Consider the following 17403-nt stretch of genomic DNA (forward strand, 5'->3'; position numbering starts at 1 on the left):
AACAACTCTATTACTAAAGTCGCATTTTTTACAGTCAAGTTTGGAGCGGTTAATATTGAGCTTGAATCTGTTATGTGCTCTTGTGTTGTTGTGGTTGAAGCTGAAGTAGTCGTTGACAGGCAGGACATTGCAGCATATAATCTTGTGGGCAATACTTAGATCATGTTTAAGGCGTCTTAGTTCTAAGCTTTCTAGGCCCAGGATTGTAAGTCTAGTTTCATACTATTATTATTATTATTTATTGGATTTGTATGCCGCCCCTCTCCGCAGACTCGGTATTCTGTTACGGGAGGAGGAATGCAGGGTAACTGTATCAACACAGTGATTATACCATAGTTCAACCCTGAGCTATCAACATTCTCTCCCATCGGTAGAATGATGCGGGCACTGTGTCTAGGTAAAGGTAAAAATAAAGGTTTTGCCTGTTCAGTCTGTCGGGCTCTAGGGCAGTGTTTCCCAACCTTAGCAACTTGAAGATATTTGGACTTCAACTCCCAGAATTCCCCAGCTGAATTCTGAGAGTTGAAGTCCAGATATCTTCAAGTTGCTAAAGTTGGGAAACACTGCTCTAGGGGACGATGCTTATCTTCGTTTTTTAGCCGAGGAAGCCAGGGTTGATTTCGAAACTGTGATGACAAAAGCCGCTAATTCTGTTTTTGAAATCTTGGCATATCCGTCGCTTTCGAAGACACTTCGAACACTTAAAAACATGCCCACGCAACACAAGCAAATACTTGGATGTGCACGCCTTCTGACGTCTCCTACGCGACTCATCCAGCCATCCCACCTCCCCATCCGGGCGTGACTGCTTCGGGTGGAAGAGGAGGGCAACCGCGCAGAGTTAAAGGCCGCTCGGTAATATGGGGCAAAAACAGCCGGAGGGGCCCTATAGTGGGCAGAGGCTGGCAACAGTCACGTGGCGGCGGCGCCTTAGCGGGGCGGCGGGTTTGGAACGTATCGCCTGATGGGTTTCTACAGGGCGACTGCTGAGCTGCGAGAGAAGTGCGATCCCTGCAGTACCTGGTCAGGCGATGAGAGGAGCCGCTGGAAAATGCGATCCGATGCTTTCTTTCCCCTTGTTTGTTATCGCTGGGATGTGCGTGGTGCTAACCCTAAATCGATCATACTCGAAGGCTCCCTAGTTTTCGGTTCTCTAGAGGCCTAGTTGTTTTTTATAATATGCATTAATCGTAATTAAGTTAAATAAACATCTTTATGTTAGTAATTGACATTTAACATTGTTGAAATTAATAATTAGGAAAAATGTTTTCATAGTATCAAGTCATGGGGGGGGGAGAGAGAAATTTATACCCTCTCTTGGGCCCCAACTTCCTGTTCCTGTGAAACAAAGATATGATTGGTTTTCAGACTCCCATGGGATCAGGCAAGAGTAATTTTGTAGATTGCCTTGAGCCCCAGGCTTGGTTGAATCTTGCTGGATGATGTAATCTCCCCAGATGCCATGTGGTGAGATGGGTAGAGGGCTAAACCTATTATATCCTGAGTGCCATGTCTTAATCCCATCACCCTGGAGATTTATTTATTTATTTATTACTTAGATTTGTATGCTGCCCCTCTCCGAAGACTCGGGGCGGCTCACAACACGTGGAACAAATCATAAATAATGTGACAAGTTTAAAATATTTAAAGATTTAAAAAAGACCCCATATACTAACAGACATACACACAAACATACCATGTATAAATTAAACATGCCCAGGGGGAGATGTTTCAGTTCCCCCATGCCTGACGGCAAAGGTGGGTTTTAAGGAGTTTACGGAAGGCAGGAAGAGTAGGGGCAGTTCTAATCTCCGGGGGGAGTTGGTTCCAGAGGCCCGGTGCCGCCACAGAGAAGGCTCTTCCCCTGGGGCCCGCCAACCGACATTGTTTAGTTGACGGGACCCGGAGAAGGCCCACTCTGTGGGACCTAATCGGTCGCTGGGATTCGTGCGGCAGGAGGCGGTCTCGGAGATGAAGGGGGGCGGCAGGAAGCTGCAGAGAGCTGCTTTGTCTTTAAAATATTTTCTCCTTTTCTCATCAAGGGAAATATATTCTGCCTTCTTAATATTTCTAAAATATTTCATTCTTCTAGGAGGGGGGGGGTGGATGCTAACTTTCTTCACTACCAATAAACACTAATCTGAACCATGTGGTATTTTAAATACAGGCACATATTTTTTTGTGAGCCGCCCCAGTCTGCAGAGAGGGGCGGCATACAAGTCTAATAAATTATAGTCAGCGCCTAAATATATCATTCCCAAAAATATGAATCAACATCTTCCCCCATCTCTTTCTGAGATTTCACCAGGCACTGTAGGTTTGAAACTGTATGCTGCCTTAGGGTTGTAAAGTGGGTTGGGCTGAGAGAATGACTGGCCCCAAATCACCCAGCTGACTTTCATGCAGTCTCCACTATATCCAACTAGCCCTTAATTACCCCTGCTTCTTTTGAATGACAAATTCTGTCAAGCAAGATGTTACAAAAAACCCTAATTGGTCTTGCTGATAAATTTCCTTCAAATGGGAAGGAAGGAAAAGAGGATCTGTTGTCTATTACTCAATAGTAATCTAGGTACAACTTTGTGAAGTGACTAGAAATAGCAGAAATATTGGGCCAATATAATGTTAGCATTTTTAATTTTAAGGGAAAACAAATGTATAATTATCAAACACATTTTAGAGACTTATTAAAATAGCAGATTTTAATATATACTGCTCAAAAAAATAAAGGGAACACTTAAATAACACATCCTAGATCTGAATGAATGAAATATTCTCATTGTTCTGTACAAAGTTGAATGTGCATAACAGCATGTGAAATTGATTGTCAATCAGTATTGCTTCCTAAGTGGACAGTTTGATTTCACCAAAGTTTGATTTATTTGGAGTTTATTGTGCTGTTTAAGTGTTCCCTTTTTTATTTTTTGAGCAGTGTATTTAGAGCAATGACAAGTAGGATTTTATGGCACAAAAAACTAATGGGCAAACAAGTTCCAATTTTCTGAGAATTTTGAATATTGAAGCATAATTGTGAACTACTACATCAGGGAAAAAATAATGGACAGCAGAAATAGACCATGTAAAAAGCTCACTAAACATCCAAAAGCAAAAAATGACAAATAAAACAAAGAGAAAAGTTACAAATAGGAATAAAATAGGCAACCTGTCAAGAATCCCAGAATCATATGAAAGCAAAGAATGCATGCAATGACAAAATTGAGATAAATTCCAAATAAAAGCGGTGTGTGTGTGTGTGTCAATATGCTTTTCAGTGGGTTTTTGTTAATGGCTTGTATAAATAGATGGTGTAAATGTCTATCAAATGTGTGGTTGACGCATTTGGCTGAAATAAATAAAGTATTACTCTATTTCAGCAATAGTAGAAGAAGAATTTCTGCCTTCTTCAGTAGAAGAAGGCAGAAATGAAGCAATATAATTATTAAAACAGAGGAAGTTCTTATGCATTTATTAGATTTGATCTCAAGTGTTGTGTCCAGTTTTGGGCAACATACTTTTAAGAAAGATTCAAAGGCAGGTTCAGAAAAAGACAATGATTCAGGGACTGGAAATTATATCCTATGTCAGTGATGGCGAAGCTTTTTTGGTTCTCCTACCAAAAGGAGTGTGTGGGGGTGGTAATATGCATGCACATACCCACACGCCTTCCCTCCCCTGTGCATGCGCTTCCCCTTGCTGCCCCCCTGCACATGCACACATGCTTTCTAAAGTCTGGTAGGTGAAAAAAAATGCCCAACAGACAAACTGGAAGTTTGGAAAAACGCACTTCCGATTTGCCCATTGTGTTGTTTTGGACCTAAACACGATGCACCAATTTCCAGAAAGAATGCAACCTCTCTGCCCAAACTACTTTTTATTTATTTGTTTATTTATTGTTAGAGTTGAAAGGGACCATGCAGGTCATCAAGTCAGCCCCCCCCCCCCCGCAAACAACAGCGCTTTTCTGAGGCTGCACAATTCCCCATGACTCTTTCACTCCCTAGGAGCAAAAATTTAAAAGTGCCCCTGCCATTCGCTGCGGGAGTCCAAACTGCCGAAGTTCAGCTGCAAAAGCCTTGTCCCCCACCCCGCCTCCCCCAAGGCTGCAGGGGTAGTTTTGTCCACCCATGCTTTTATTATTTAAAACTGACAAGAATTGGAAGGGAACTTGAAGGTCTCTAGTTCACCCCTGCCCACCCCGTTCAGGCAGGAGCCCATATTGTACCACTGTAGACAAATTAGTTGTCCTTTTAAAAAAAAAAAATTCTGTGGCATCACTTCTTCCTTCAGCTTGCAAAATGCTCCGCAATCCTTCCCTGGAGCCCCAGCTCTTTCACTGGGACTACCTGGTTACAGTTACATGACATAGAAGCAGTGAGAAGAGCCTTCAAACTGCAAGAGAAGCATTTGCAAAAACTTGGGAAGACAAGTGCTGTTTTATTATTGTTGTTAGCTGCCCCGAGTCTACGGAGAGGGGCGGCATACAAATTTAATAAATAAATAAACAAACAAACAAAAAGCAGAAAAAAAGCCTCCACCCCCTTCCCTATTAAAGGCTTTTTCCTAGCTCGCCGCTTGCCCAGCCTACAAGCCAGCCAGCCAGCCTCCCTCCCTCTTGAGTTCGTCGCACTCCCAACAATCAGCACCAGGCTGCCAGCCAGGGGGAAACGTGATCGCTCAGTCCACAGAGGGGGGGGGGGCAGGGAGTGCACAGCTTGACACAGCTACCAGCTGTTAGACCCCTTTTCCTTGGGCTCATGGTCAACCTCCTCTGCCACCGCAGCCAGCTCTCTTCTCCCCCTGCCTTATCACTCTGCAGACTGAGCGATCACATTTCCCCCTGGCGGGGTAGCCCGCCCAGCCCTGCTTCGCTCCACCGCACCCGACTTATCGTCCCCAAACTGTGTCCCACTTTGAGGGACACTTGTATCCAACCTAACACTTGTAGGTCCATTGCAATCCTGGTGCTGTGTCCAGAGCAGCCCATTCTAAAAGAAAACGTCTCACGATTTCAATCAAACTTCTCGTACTTGTGAGACGTTTTCTTTTAGAATGGGCTGCCTTGGACACAGCACCAGGAACGCAATGGACCTACAAGTGTCAAGTAGGATACGCATCTCACAGTGGGACACAGTTTGGGGGTGACAGGTCGGGTGGGGCAGAGCAGAGCGGGGGCTGGGCGAGGTTGGGCAGGCCGCAAGATTTATTTATTTATTTATTTATTTATTTGTTGGACTTGTATGCCGCCCCTCTCCGAAGACTCGGGGCGGCTCACAACATGTAAAAACAGTCACAACAATCCAATTAATTAAAATTTAACGATTTAAGAAAAGAAACCCCATATGATAACAGACACACACACAAGCATACCATGCATAAATTGACGTGCCCAGGGGAGATGTTTAGTTTCCCCATGCCTGACGACAAAGGTGGGTTTTGAGGAGTTTTCGGAAGGCAGGAAGAGTAGGGGCAGTTCTAATCTCTGGGGGGAGCTGGTTCCAGAGAGCCGGTGCCGCCACAGAGAAGGCTCTTCCCCTGGGACCCGCCAACCGGCATTGTTTGGTTGACGGGACCCGGAGAAGGCCCACTCTGTGGGACCTAATCGGTCGCTGGGATTCGTGCGGCAGGAGGCGGTCTCGGAGATATTCTGGTCCGATGCCATGAAGGGCTTTAAAGGTCATAACCAACACTTTGAATTGTGACCGGAAATTGATCGGCAGCCAATGCAGACTGCGGAGTGTTGGTGAAACATGGGCGTACCTAGGTAAGCCCATGACTGCTCTCGCAGCTGCATTCTGCACGATCTGAAGTTTCCGAACACTTTTCAAAGGTAGCCCCATGTAGAGAGCATTACAGTAGTCGAACCTCGAGGTGATGAGGGCATGAGTGACTGTGAGCAATGAGTCCCGGTCCAGATAGGGCCGCAACTGGTGCACCAGGCGAACCTGGGCGAACGCCCCCCTCGCCACAGCTGAGAGATGGTTTTCTAATGTGAGCTGTGGATCGAGGAGGACGCCCAAGTTGCGGACCCTCTCTGAGGGGGTCAATAATTCCCCCCCCAGGGTGATGGACGGACAGATGGGATTGTCCTTGGGAGGCAGAACCCACAGCCACTCCGTCTTATCCGGGTTGAGTTTGAGTCTGTTGACACCCATCCAGGCCCCGACAGCCTCCAGGCACCGGCACATCACTTCCACCGCTTCGTTGACTGGGCATGGGGTGGAGATGTAAAGCTGGGTATCATCGGCATATTGATGATACCTCACCCCATGTCCTTGGATGATCTCTCCCAGCGGTTTCATGTAGATGTTAAATAGCAAGGGGGAGAGGACCGACCCCTGAGGCACTCCACAAGGGAGACCTCGGAGCCGACCTCTGACCCCCCACTAACACCGACTGCGACCGGCCAGAGAGGTAGGAGGAGAACCACTGAAGAACAGTGCCTCCCACCCCCAACCCCTCCAACCGGCGCAGAAGGATACCATGGTCGATGGTATCGAAAGCCGCTGAGAGATCGAGGAGCACCAGGACAGAGGATAAACCCCTGTCCCGGGCCCGCCAGAGATCATCCATCAACGCGACCAAAGCGGTTTCCGTGCTGTAACCGGGCCTGAAGCCTGACTGTCGGGGACCTAGATAATCAACTTCTTCCAAGGACCGTTGGAGCTGGAGCGCTACCACCTTCTCGACAACCTTCCCCATAAAGGGAAGGTTGGAGACTGGACGATAGTTGTTAAGCACGGCTGGGTCCAGGGAGGGCTTCTTGAGGAGGGGGCGCACAAGCGCTTCTTTATAGAGTGGTGGAAAAACTCCCCTCCCCAAGGAAGCGTTGGTAATCTCCTGGGCCCAGCTCCGTGTCACCTCCCTGCTGGCCGAGACCAACCAGGAGGGACACGGATCCAGTAAGCAGGTGGCAGAACTCACAGCTCCGATGGCCTTGTCCACCTCATCAGGTGTCACCAGATCAAACTCTTCCCAGACAGGTGGACAAGTACGTGCCCCAGTCACCTCGACTGACTCGTTGTCAGTCGACTCTGTTTTACAATTGGAGATGGCTGCTTCCCTTCCCCAGCCTCCCTTGCGTGAAGTTTGCTAGCCAAATAAATGGGAGGGGCTGTAATATCCCCATCACCGCTTAGGCAGAGAGGCCTTTTTCCTAAAAATAGGGAGCAAGCCAACTGCAGGTAGCATCAGCTGCAAGGCATACTTACCACAACACAAATATTCTGGGGTTAAAAGCCGGGTCAGCAAAGCAGCAAACGTTCAGCAGTAGGGTTGCTCTTCCCTGGGACCATGCCTCAGCCACAGTTTGCAGGTGCACAATCACTCCCCCAGCCTTAGAACTGCCTAACTTTGCGACCTTGAGGGCAACCCAGCCAGAGTCTCCTCCACCTTGCCTATGCCGCGCCATTGACTCCAAGCTGATTTTCTATTTTTAGGAAAGGCTTCGGTGTCTCCGCCTAAGTGGTGGTGGGGATACTACAGCCCCTCCCTGGTATTCGGCTGGCAAACTTTGCACAAGGAAGGCTGGTATGGTAAGGTAAGGTAAGGTAAGGGGAGCGGAGGAAAAAAAGCCAAGTGGCTTTTCTTGTTTTTCTGGGCTGTTGTGCAGAATTAACTTCAGTGGGGGAGCGCACTGTCACTCCTGAATTGCCCCTCTTCTCTCTCCAGGGACCCTGCTCAGCTTCATCCTTTCAGAGGATGCACGAGACTCTTTAGAAGTCTTCTCCTTCTAAACATTGCAAAGACTGCAGCTTGGTTTTGGGTGAATGGTACCTGGTGGGCCCAGGTACGGTGGATGGGCAGGAGGGTGGCGCAGCTACTTGGCTCACTTGGGTTGCAAGGACGTGGGCAGCATTTATATGGCTGTGATGCCTGCATGATCCCTGGCTTCTGAGGTAAGCGAGGTCCAGAGAGGAGGCACTGCTCACATTGGCCATGCGAGATGACACTGTGAGCAGGCAATGGGGTCAGTTTGCAGAAGGGGGTGCGGGGGGAGAAGAGAGCCATCAACAGCGGCAGAAAAAGCCGACCTTAAGCCTGAGCAAAAAGTCCGGCGTTGATTTCTTGGAGTGCGCCGAGCAAAAGAGGGAGGCTGGCTGGCTGGCTGGCTAGCTTGTAGGCTGGGTGGGTGGCAAGCTATGGAATAACGGGGAAGAGAGAGAGGGAGAGAGAAAGAGAAAATCAGAAAGAGAGAAAAGAGGAGAGGGTCTTCACTTCCTTCGTGCCTCCCTCCCCCTCAGAACTTCTTCCCTGGCTGCCTGTTTTTTTCAGGAGAAAGTTGATTTGGAGAAGCCCTTTGATTGCAGCACAATGTACCAACGGGGATTTCGGTGTTAGGCTTCACTTTCATGTGAATGCAGGAAAGGGTTGTTGGTGCCAAAGCAGTCCCCCCCGCCCTCTCTGGGGTCCAGGACTGCTGAGCTCAAGAGGGAGGGAAGCTGGCTGGCTTCTAGGCAGGGCAGGTGTCGAGCTAGGAAAAAGTCTTTAATGGGGAAGAGGGCGGATGCCTTTTTTCTGTTTCTTTGCTAAAGCACTCTGAGAAACACTTGGTTGTCTGCAGTGGTATAATAGGGGCTCCTGCTTGAACGAGGTGGACTTTTCTAAATATAGACCTCATAATAGCAGGATCCTAACACGGGACCCTTTGTCACTCATCACTTTCCTAACCAGCCCAAATACGGGTTGAATTATTTACTTGCTTTCCCCAAGGTTGCCACCATGGCTCAGCTTTCCTTTGGCCCACTGAATGCTATTTCTTACTGGCTATATACGTGGCTGTACAGTTGTAATATGAGGTTGCAGAAGTTTTTTGCACTCTGGGGCTTCAGGAAAGCTTCCCTGAACCCTCCGGGGTGCAAAAAACCCAGCAAAACAGAGGTGTGTTTTTCCAAACTTCTGGTATGTCCATTAGGGGATTTTTTTTTTGCCTCTGGGGCTTCAGGGAAGTTTACCTGAAGTGTCCGGCAGGGCGAAACAGCCTTTCCAAAGCAGCTGGCCCACACAAGCATGTATGCTGGAGCTGATAGAGGGCAAAGTCTCACGTGTGCTCCGATATGACTCCGTGTCACACATGCCACAGATTCGCCATCACGGTCCTATAAATTAAAGGAGCTTGGTATTTGATCCTGAAAAAAAGTGACAAAAGTTTATGTACTTGCTAAATAATTAAAAATAAAAAAAGTCTTTGCTAAATAATTCTAATTTGAATCCAAATTCCATCACTAAATGAAGTTATCATAAAGTGTGAAATCATTTGATCATGCTGCTTAGCAATGACTTTTCCAGCAGTCCCCTATTGCAAGGACCATGAAAGTCATCAAACAAGGACTTCACCTGTTTGCAGCTTCTAACTTCCTGCTGGTTTCTCCATTGACTTTGTCGGAAGCAAAAGGGAAGGTTGCAAATTGTAGTCATGTGACTGTGCGACACTGCAACAGTCAGAAATCTAGACTGGCTACTGAGTACCCATATCATGATCACATGATTGTGGAGGTGCTGAAGTGGCCAGAACATTGAGGACCATTCAGAGATACTATTTGTTCAGCTCCTTTATAAATTTGAATGGTTTCTGAATGAGTTATTGTTAATTAATTAATTAATTAAATTTATTTATTTATTAGATTTGTATGCTGCCCCTCTCCGTAGACTCGGGGCTGCTTTTGAGGACCACCTGTAATAGAGCTATCCATCTACTTGAAAGGATGTCATTTTCATTTCTATAGGTCGTAGAATAATGAATTTATGTCATAAGAAGACAGATACCAATTGCACTGAATGAAAAAAAACTTTTGCTAATAGAGCAGTTCTAACAATTGCCTAATGAGTGGGCTTCCCTTTAGATGAATTCAAGAGGAAGCATAGTTTGGATTCCCATATAGACCCCATGGCTGGACTTGATGGCCTACATAGCATCTTCCATCTGTATGATTCTAGATATAGAAACAGGTGGACTGATTCAACAAACTTTCTTCTTCTTCCACAGATAAGCTATATCAGCAGCATCACGCCAAGTCCAAGGAACAGTCCAAAGAGCATACGTGAGAGGCGGGCTTATGGCAGTAGGCTAGAGTTCTTGTCATTAACAAATCAGAGAGGCCCAATATCCCCAGAAAATATGTCTCATCATAAAGACTCTCCTACAAGTACTGGACCTCAACAGGCTTTACCTGAAGAGGACTGTATGAAGCTCAAGCCTTCTTTCTGGGGTATTGCCCTGCATTCTCTTTTGGCTGTTGATTTGTGGGCCTCTAAGCTACTGGGTGTATGTGCTGGAGAGAATTCCCCATGGGGCAGTGCCCGTCCTCTCATGATGGTCATAGAGGTGTCAGGACATGGAATTCCTTGGCTAACTGGTACATTGTATGGGCTTTACAGAAGTGGTAGCTCAACCGGTCGTGAAGTGCTGCTCAATCTACTCTTTGGTAAGAGCCTTCTTTGCCTTACCCAGTGGGGATTTTTGTTTATTATATTTGTTATTTCTTTCTCTTGTGATAATTGGCCCAAGACGTGAATAATGTCACACAGAGAACTGATAAGAGATAAAAAAAATATTTTCACCTTATTATCCTTTGATTTTTTGGGGGGTGGGGGTGGGGTGTAGATAGTTTCCATGATAGTGGAAATTCTTTAATATGGCCATGATGTAAACTGTAAATTGGTTTAAAACCAGCATTATGTGCTTTGGTTGAACCCTATAATTTAGAAGCCCTAGGAATTAAAGTACTGCTATTTAAAGAATGCCTTAAAACGCATTTCTGGAAATGAAATATTCATTCAATAGAGCAGATCAAGTATCTTAATCTCATATTTTGTGTCATAATTTGCAAGCTACTCATGGAATATGTAATACAAAAAGCTCAGAGTTACCACAGCCCTCCAAATATTCTTTCTTGCCAAATAGCCATTGTATGCTCCTGCTGCACTGTAAGTACATTCAGCCCATATTTGGACACAATTATTGTTTGGTGTATATATAAGCACTAACAAATACTTTACAATGATACATATTAAGTTCCTCAGATCCTATTCCAAATCCTGTGTTGTGTTTCAGTTGTGATCTTCCACCATGGCACCAACAGTAAAGTTGAATGTTGCTCTTGGATATATATTTTCAGATACTGATCTAAACTGCTTTACCTCCTCTAAATTCTCAGGTCCTTAGTGATATGTTTGTTTACTTCTGGCCCATGGTATAAGAAACCTGGGTTTTCTTTAACCCATGTGCACATGCTAAGGTAACAATGTACAGTAAAGATAGTAATAGCACTTCTGTGAGATAAATCATCAGGAGTCCAGAAGAATAATAAAAGAAAAAGCTTTTATTCATTACATTCTTGCACAAGACAGACCTAAGAAGATTGTTCCGTAACACAGAGGTAATTTCCAAATACAAAATGCCATATATTTATACATCTATCTCTGTACCTCTACTCCTCCTCCTTCAAGATACTTCCCACTTACATAATACTCTTATATAATGTGTTTTACCTTTTACAGCACTTGGCTCTTGCTCATAGTATTTTAAATGCTTTTCAATATATTATCATTAATCACTTATATAACCACTTATGACCCAAGTTTATGTCTTTTATCAGGTCAGCCTGCCCTAATTTCCTATATGCTGACCATAAACCATCCCTCTCTAGAGATAGACATAGCCTGTTTATTAAGGATTAACATGCCAAAGTACATTTTTATTATATAGTCATAGCATGATTTTGCAACAGCTCTTCTTCCAGTCCCTTACCACAACAAAGGGTCAAATAAGGGAATGGATGGTCTTTTCTCACATCTTCACACTTGAAGACATCCTTTTTTAAAAAGTTTATTGAATTTTTTTTTTAAAAAAGAAAGGGGGGAGAAAAGGGGGGAAAGGGGGGAAAGGGGAAAATATACAAAAATGTATTCTATTATACCCCCTACCTGCTGGAAATGCAAAAAATTACAAGGAACCTATTATCATCTATGCCCAACATTGGAAACGGGGAAACATCCCCACTACTATAAATATTATCATAAAAATTATGGACTGTGCTGAACTATCTAAAATGATGATGGAATTACAAAATAAAAATGATTCAGAGTTCTACAAGGCTTGGGAGAAGTGGTACCGATGGTTATCCAACAAAAAAAATGAAACAACTACCAATAAGAAAAAAGAAACTATTCAAATGCACATTTCAATCTCACAACAGACCACGTAATTACAAAATTTAATACCATTCACATTCAATTTACTAAATTGAGTCCTTGGAGAGGGGCGGCATACAAATCAAATTAATAAAATAATAAATAATAAAATAAATAGACATTGGTTTCATAGACTGTCTGAACTCAATCCTATTGATATTGATCCATTATTACTAATCAACTATTTCTACCTAAAACCACTTTTAAGTTTATAAGTGTAAACTGTTACTCCTTCCTTTTCACCATATACACCTACCATACAACACAACTCAAGTTGTTAATTCAATACCGCCTGTTATCTCGCAGGTCTTCCCCTCTCCCTTCTATGCAAACTTCACCTCATACATCTCTCAGTACCTTTTTCATGCCCTACTACAATTAATTAACCCAACTCAGTCTTGAATTCATATATGTATTAGATTTGAAGTTATGTTGTTATATTTGTATAACCTTAACTTTGAATAGAAATTCTACCTTATGCATAGTTTACTATCCCACTTTAATATGTATAGTTCCTTATGTTATTCTGATATGTGTTTTGTGTTCTTTTGAAGACATCCTTAACTACTGTACAATGTATACCATTAATATTAACTATTTAATACTGACCTTTTTAACTTTTGAAAGGCCATTAAAAGATTGGAATGTGTTTCAAATACATATTCATTAATACATTCATTACAAAAAGATTGAAAAATCATCTTATTGTGCTAAAGAACTTCAGACTTCCATCTTGTTGTAAAATGAGTTTGCTACAGGACAGTAAAAAAAAGTTCTTGGGTCTGCTACTTTTGCTTATTTCAATTTCTCCAAAAGATACTATTGTGTTGGAATTGATTAGTAGTTTTAATATTCTTGGCTAATTCTTTGGTACATATTATATACAACCTATTTCATTCACATTTCCCCCCCTCAGAATAGTGCAATTGCATACACTGTTGAAAGAGTTTTGTGTATTGTCAATCACTCACTGGCTTTGGAAAGCACAACAGTACAATGATAAACATTATATCAATAATTACAAATTTCAAGAAGTATTGGGGCTGAGTTAGGAGTCTCTCTAAACTATGAATTGAAGGACATTTTTACTCCAAATTCAACAGGCACCACAATTATGGCACTATTGATATTTTGTAGGACATTCAGAATCTTTTTTGCACATTTTCAGAAATGGGCTACATCAAGCTTTTGAGCTGTGTAATATACAGTTTCAAACCTAAAAAGTCCTCTAAACTGAATAGAAGGACAGGGTGATTACCTAAATTAGGTATGTCTACTTGCCTCCTGGCCTGCTGCCCTCAAAATGGTTGAGCTGACTGAGAAGATGCATGATGTCGCAAGATAATAGTTGCAACAGCAATAGTCTGTATCTTCCAAGAATGCCATGACACGAGGAGCTACTGGTGGTAGGACTTGATTCCAGCATTAGAAAAAGACTATGCGAGACAGATAGGAAGAAGCAGCCCATTAATACAGATAGTCTTCATTTACAACAGTTCATTTAGTGACTGTTTAAAGTTATAACAGCTCTGAAAAAGTGACATGATTTGTTCACACTTAGGACTATTGTAGCATCCTAATGTTACTTGATCAAAATTCTGATGCTTGATAACTGGTTCATATTTATGATTATTGCAGTGTCCTGACAAGCAAAGTCAATGAGAAAGTCAGATTCACTTAACTCTGTTTCTAAACAACTTCAGCAATTCATTGAACAATTATGGCAAGAAAAGTTGTAAATGGGGCAAAATTCACTTAGTAAATGTTTCACTTAGCAACAGAAATTATGGGGTCAATTGTGATTGTAAGTCAAGGATTACCTGTAGCGCTGCCTGTTAAAAGAAATTCCTGAATTGTATTTCAATTATAACTACAGAGGGAAATGTTGTCTGACTGGCCCGACCACAAAGTCAGCAAGGACTATGCAGGGATTTGGGTTTTGGTAAGACCTAGCGCTTTCTCTGCATAGACATAATGACAGTCCAGCAGTACTGTGGTGAAGTGGACCTAGATGTGGAAATATGCATAAAGTTCCTGAGTCAGAATATTGTGAATTTCTCAGGTATGATTGCCTACAATGCTGCTGCAAAAGCCACACCGAATCCTCTTATTTGAATAGACTTAAAACCTAAAATAATATAATTTGAACATTTCTACATTTAAAATTCGCAGGCAATATTGTTATTTGTTAGGTTTGAAGCTTTGTAATTTACTGTGTTTCTCTTTAAAATATCTGAAAGTTGTTTCTTTACCTTATCTCACAGCTCTGATTCTTGATCTAGTTTTAGTAGCAGCAATAAAAGGACTGGTGAAACGAAGACGTCCAGTCCACAACAAGATGGATATGTTTGCCACTGTCTCTGTGGACAAATATTCTTTTCCTTCAGGCCATGCTACCAGAGCCGCCATGGTGTGCAGATTTATACTACATCATCTTGTACTTGCAATCCCTCTTAGAGTGTTGGTTGTACTTTGGACTTTCATAGTGGGAATCTCTAGGGTCATGCTTGGCAGACATAATGTGACAGATGTGGTCTTTGGACTAAGCATGGGCTACATGCAATATAATTTGGTGGAATATTTCTGGTTGTCGCCTGTAAATGCTCCTGTCCTCTTTGCCTTGTGGAATTGATGGTTATTGAAAGAAGAATTTGTTTTAATGTAAACATTTGTGATACTTCATCTGATCATGAAATTAAATGAGTAAAGCCAAGATTTTCACAATGTGTGTGATCTAATATATGTTTGCTCTGGAAGGCTTAATTCACAAAAATAAAGGCTTACCAGGCAGCAGACTCTTGCATGATTTTATGCAGTAATATCTGAATACTTCTGCTCCGTTACGAAACTATCTGATCGGACTTGATAAATTGTCACTTATAGTTTGAAAATTAATGAGTAGTTACAATCGGCCTCTCATCTCGCTCCTCAGGCTTGCCCGAAAGAAGCTTCCCCATTCTATCCCCTTCTCTCCATCAGGCTTGCTCCACAGAACCCTCTCCTATCTGTTAAGATATTCATGGAGAGCTCATGTTAATAGGGTCAGCCAATAAATAGGCATAGCAGCTGAGTCAGCCAATGGGAGCTAAACACTTCTGAGTCTGTGCCGAGAATCGAAACTGGAACTTAAGCTTAAACTGGATGTGGCTCCATCCACTCTGCTCTTTCCCCACTATCCCTCTCTCTGAACTCTGCTGAAATGAAACTAACTGTTCTTTGCTGTCTGTTACTGCTTGAAGAAGAATTCTGGTAATGGTATTGTAAATTCATCTGTTACTATGTTTATAAAGAACTTAATGAATCCAGCTGAATCAGTTATCTATGTGTGCTTCTGGTTTTGATGTTTGCAACAGATTCTAGTAGGTTATGAGCCTGGAGCACACAGAAAAACTGCATTGTAATTTAAGCTGAAGAAACTGCCTGTATTTAGAAAGAGAAACAAGGCAGAGAAAAAATGCAGAATATAGTTGTTTTTAAATTAAGGAGTGCTCTGTGCCTAGTTTGGGACAGAAGAACTATACAATATGGGCTGCAAGGATGGAATGTTTCCTTTCTCCGTACTGAAAGAGCAGGTCCAGCAGTCACGTGGGTTGCTCACTGTCCAATTCGCATAGGACCGAGCCTGTCTTTAAAAAGATTGCTGGATCTGCCACTTCCCCAGAATTTGCTTGGTCCTCCTACCGGCAAAACGCGTGGTGGCTCAGCTCCTCTCCAAACAAACACTTTTCCTTTTTCTTCTTCTCTCTAAAACTAACAGAAAAGATAAGTAATTAGTTCCTTTTTATCGGCAATCAAAGCAGTTTGGCTTTCAACCAGCCCTCCTGGGCTCGGCTCCAAGTGGAGAAGCTGCAACGAGGCTATTAGTTAATTGCGCAATTGCTTTGCCTCCTTGCTACAGCCGTCCAAGTTTTTCTATCGTTAAATCTGCCCGGCTGGGAGGTTTTTATTACTAATTGGCTTCTGTTACCTCTTGCAGAGTGGGGCACTTTTACAAGGGCGTTTGTTTCTGTCCCCTGGACTTAGTCTGACTCTTATTGAGTTTCCTTGGCACGAAGGCCTTCGGCATCCAGTAATTCCGGCACCATCAGCCCGCCCACGCACAGGCAGTTTGGCGCCTTACAGTCCACTGGGTGGCCCAGACTAGACTGTGAGAATCTCAGACTTTTACTCCTGTGCTAGGCCTCTCAACCAGTGTGCCTTGGTTGCTTAATCAGTGAGGCCTAGCCCTTCTGGACTCATTGGCACGAACTCTGGATTGATCCAGATTGTCTTTGAGTGGCAGACGTTCCTGTGCCTAGGAGCTTGGGCCCCCTTCCTCTTGGGAATTTATTGGTTCATACTATTGCTTCTCCCAAATTTTGGCTCTAAACCTTGTCCCTGTAATTTGTTCAGGCCATGGCTTCTTCTATTCCCAAGAGAGGCACTTCTTCCAGAAATACTGGTGATGAAATTGAAATCATGCCCCAGGCCTCCTCCTCCTCCCTTGCAGCTCCCCCAGTGGCCAGACCCACCAGAGCTGAAAAGAGAAGGGATAAAGCACTCCAAAAAATCGCGTGAGGGGCAGGGTTTTGAGCCTGCAGCACCAGGGATTTTTCCTTCTCCATGGAAATGTCCCCAAATCCCATAGTCCGGAGGTTCTGATGCATGGGAAGCTGCCAGTGGCCTGGCAGTGGCCAGCACGTCCTGCTGGGTGAACTGGCTTTTCTCGCACTGGCTGTGGTGAAGCTGGACAGACAGCCATGCCTGTTCTAACACAGCTGAGGTGACTCCCAACACCGGGAGGATAGCCGAATGAATCCATCTGGAAAGACAAGTGAGAACTTGCCTGCAGAGCTGAAGAAGTTTTTTTCTGTCTATGGTGGTAAGCAGAGAGTGCCTAAATGGGATTTTGGATTTTTGTTTCTCGTTTGGTTGCTGGACAAAGTTAAAATGGCCTCAGGTTGAAGAAGGCAGCTAACTGTGCAGTGTGGCATTTCAGCGAAAGCCTCTAAAGTATCAAAATTGCCCATCTTTTTTGATTATTTTTTTAAACATTTAATTGGTTTTTTTTTTATTTGCCCTTTGGAATTCGGAATTTTTAACTTTTTCTTGTAGAACTCTTATCTTTCTTTTCTCCTATAAACAACTGTAATGTAAGACCAGAAGAAGAACAATCATCAGACCAGAGGTGATGGAAGATGATTGTTTTTAGAGTTTCTGGAGCAGAGGTGCTTG

At 43.5% G+C, this 17403-nt stretch overlaps 2 protein-coding genes and 1 long non-coding RNA gene across 3 annotated transcripts in view; 2 read left to right on the forward strand and 1 right to left on the reverse strand.

Annotated features, from left to right (window-relative positions):
- The first annotated feature begins 605 nt into the window (after nt 1-605).
- On the forward strand, nt 606-14979 carry PLPP6 (phospholipid phosphatase 6). Its single transcript, XM_070746867.1, has 3 exons — nt 606-855; nt 9983-10421; nt 14454-14979. The coding sequence occupies exons 1-3, from the start codon at nt 739-741 to the stop codon at nt 14819-14821; spliced, it is 924 nt and encodes a 307-aa protein (XP_070602968.1). The 5' UTR covers nt 606-738; the 3' UTR covers nt 14822-14979.
- Nucleotides 10332-17403, forward strand: part of LOC139164567 (5'-AMP-activated protein kinase subunit beta-2-like) — a 207517-nt gene continuing 200445 nt past the window's right edge. The window contains exon 1 of the mRNA XM_070746869.1: nt 10332-10421. The gene's annotated coding sequence lies outside the window, so the exon portion shown is untranslated. The remainder of the gene's footprint in view (nt 10422-17403) is intronic.
- The window catches only part of LOC139164569 (uncharacterized), a 44514-nt gene continuing 38411 nt past the window's right edge, over nt 11301-17403 (reverse strand). Inside the window, exon 5 of the long non-coding RNA XR_011558640.1 lies at nt 11301-15939. This is a non-coding gene — a long non-coding RNA (uncharacterized lncRNA). The remainder of the gene's footprint in view (nt 15940-17403) is intronic.

This window comes from Erythrolamprus reginae, chromosome 3 (assembly GCF_031021105.1).
Source record: "Erythrolamprus reginae isolate rEryReg1 chromosome 3, rEryReg1.hap1, whole genome shotgun sequence".
Taxonomy (NCBI): Eukaryota; Metazoa; Chordata; class Lepidosauria; order Squamata; family Dipsadidae; genus Erythrolamprus; species Erythrolamprus reginae.

Coding starts and splice junctions, on each gene's coding strand:
- PLPP6 (XM_070746867.1), top strand. CDS start 739: ATGTGCACGCCTTCTGACGTCTCCTACGCGACTCATCCAGCCATCCCA. Junction 856..9,982: donor GCAGAGTTAAAGGCCGCTCG/GTAATATGGGGC, acceptor CTTCTTCCACAG/ATAAGCTATATCAGCAGCAT. Junction 10,422..14,453: donor GCTGCTCAATCTACTCTTTG/GTAAGAGCCTTC, acceptor CTTATCTCACAG/CTCTGATTCTTGATCTAGTT.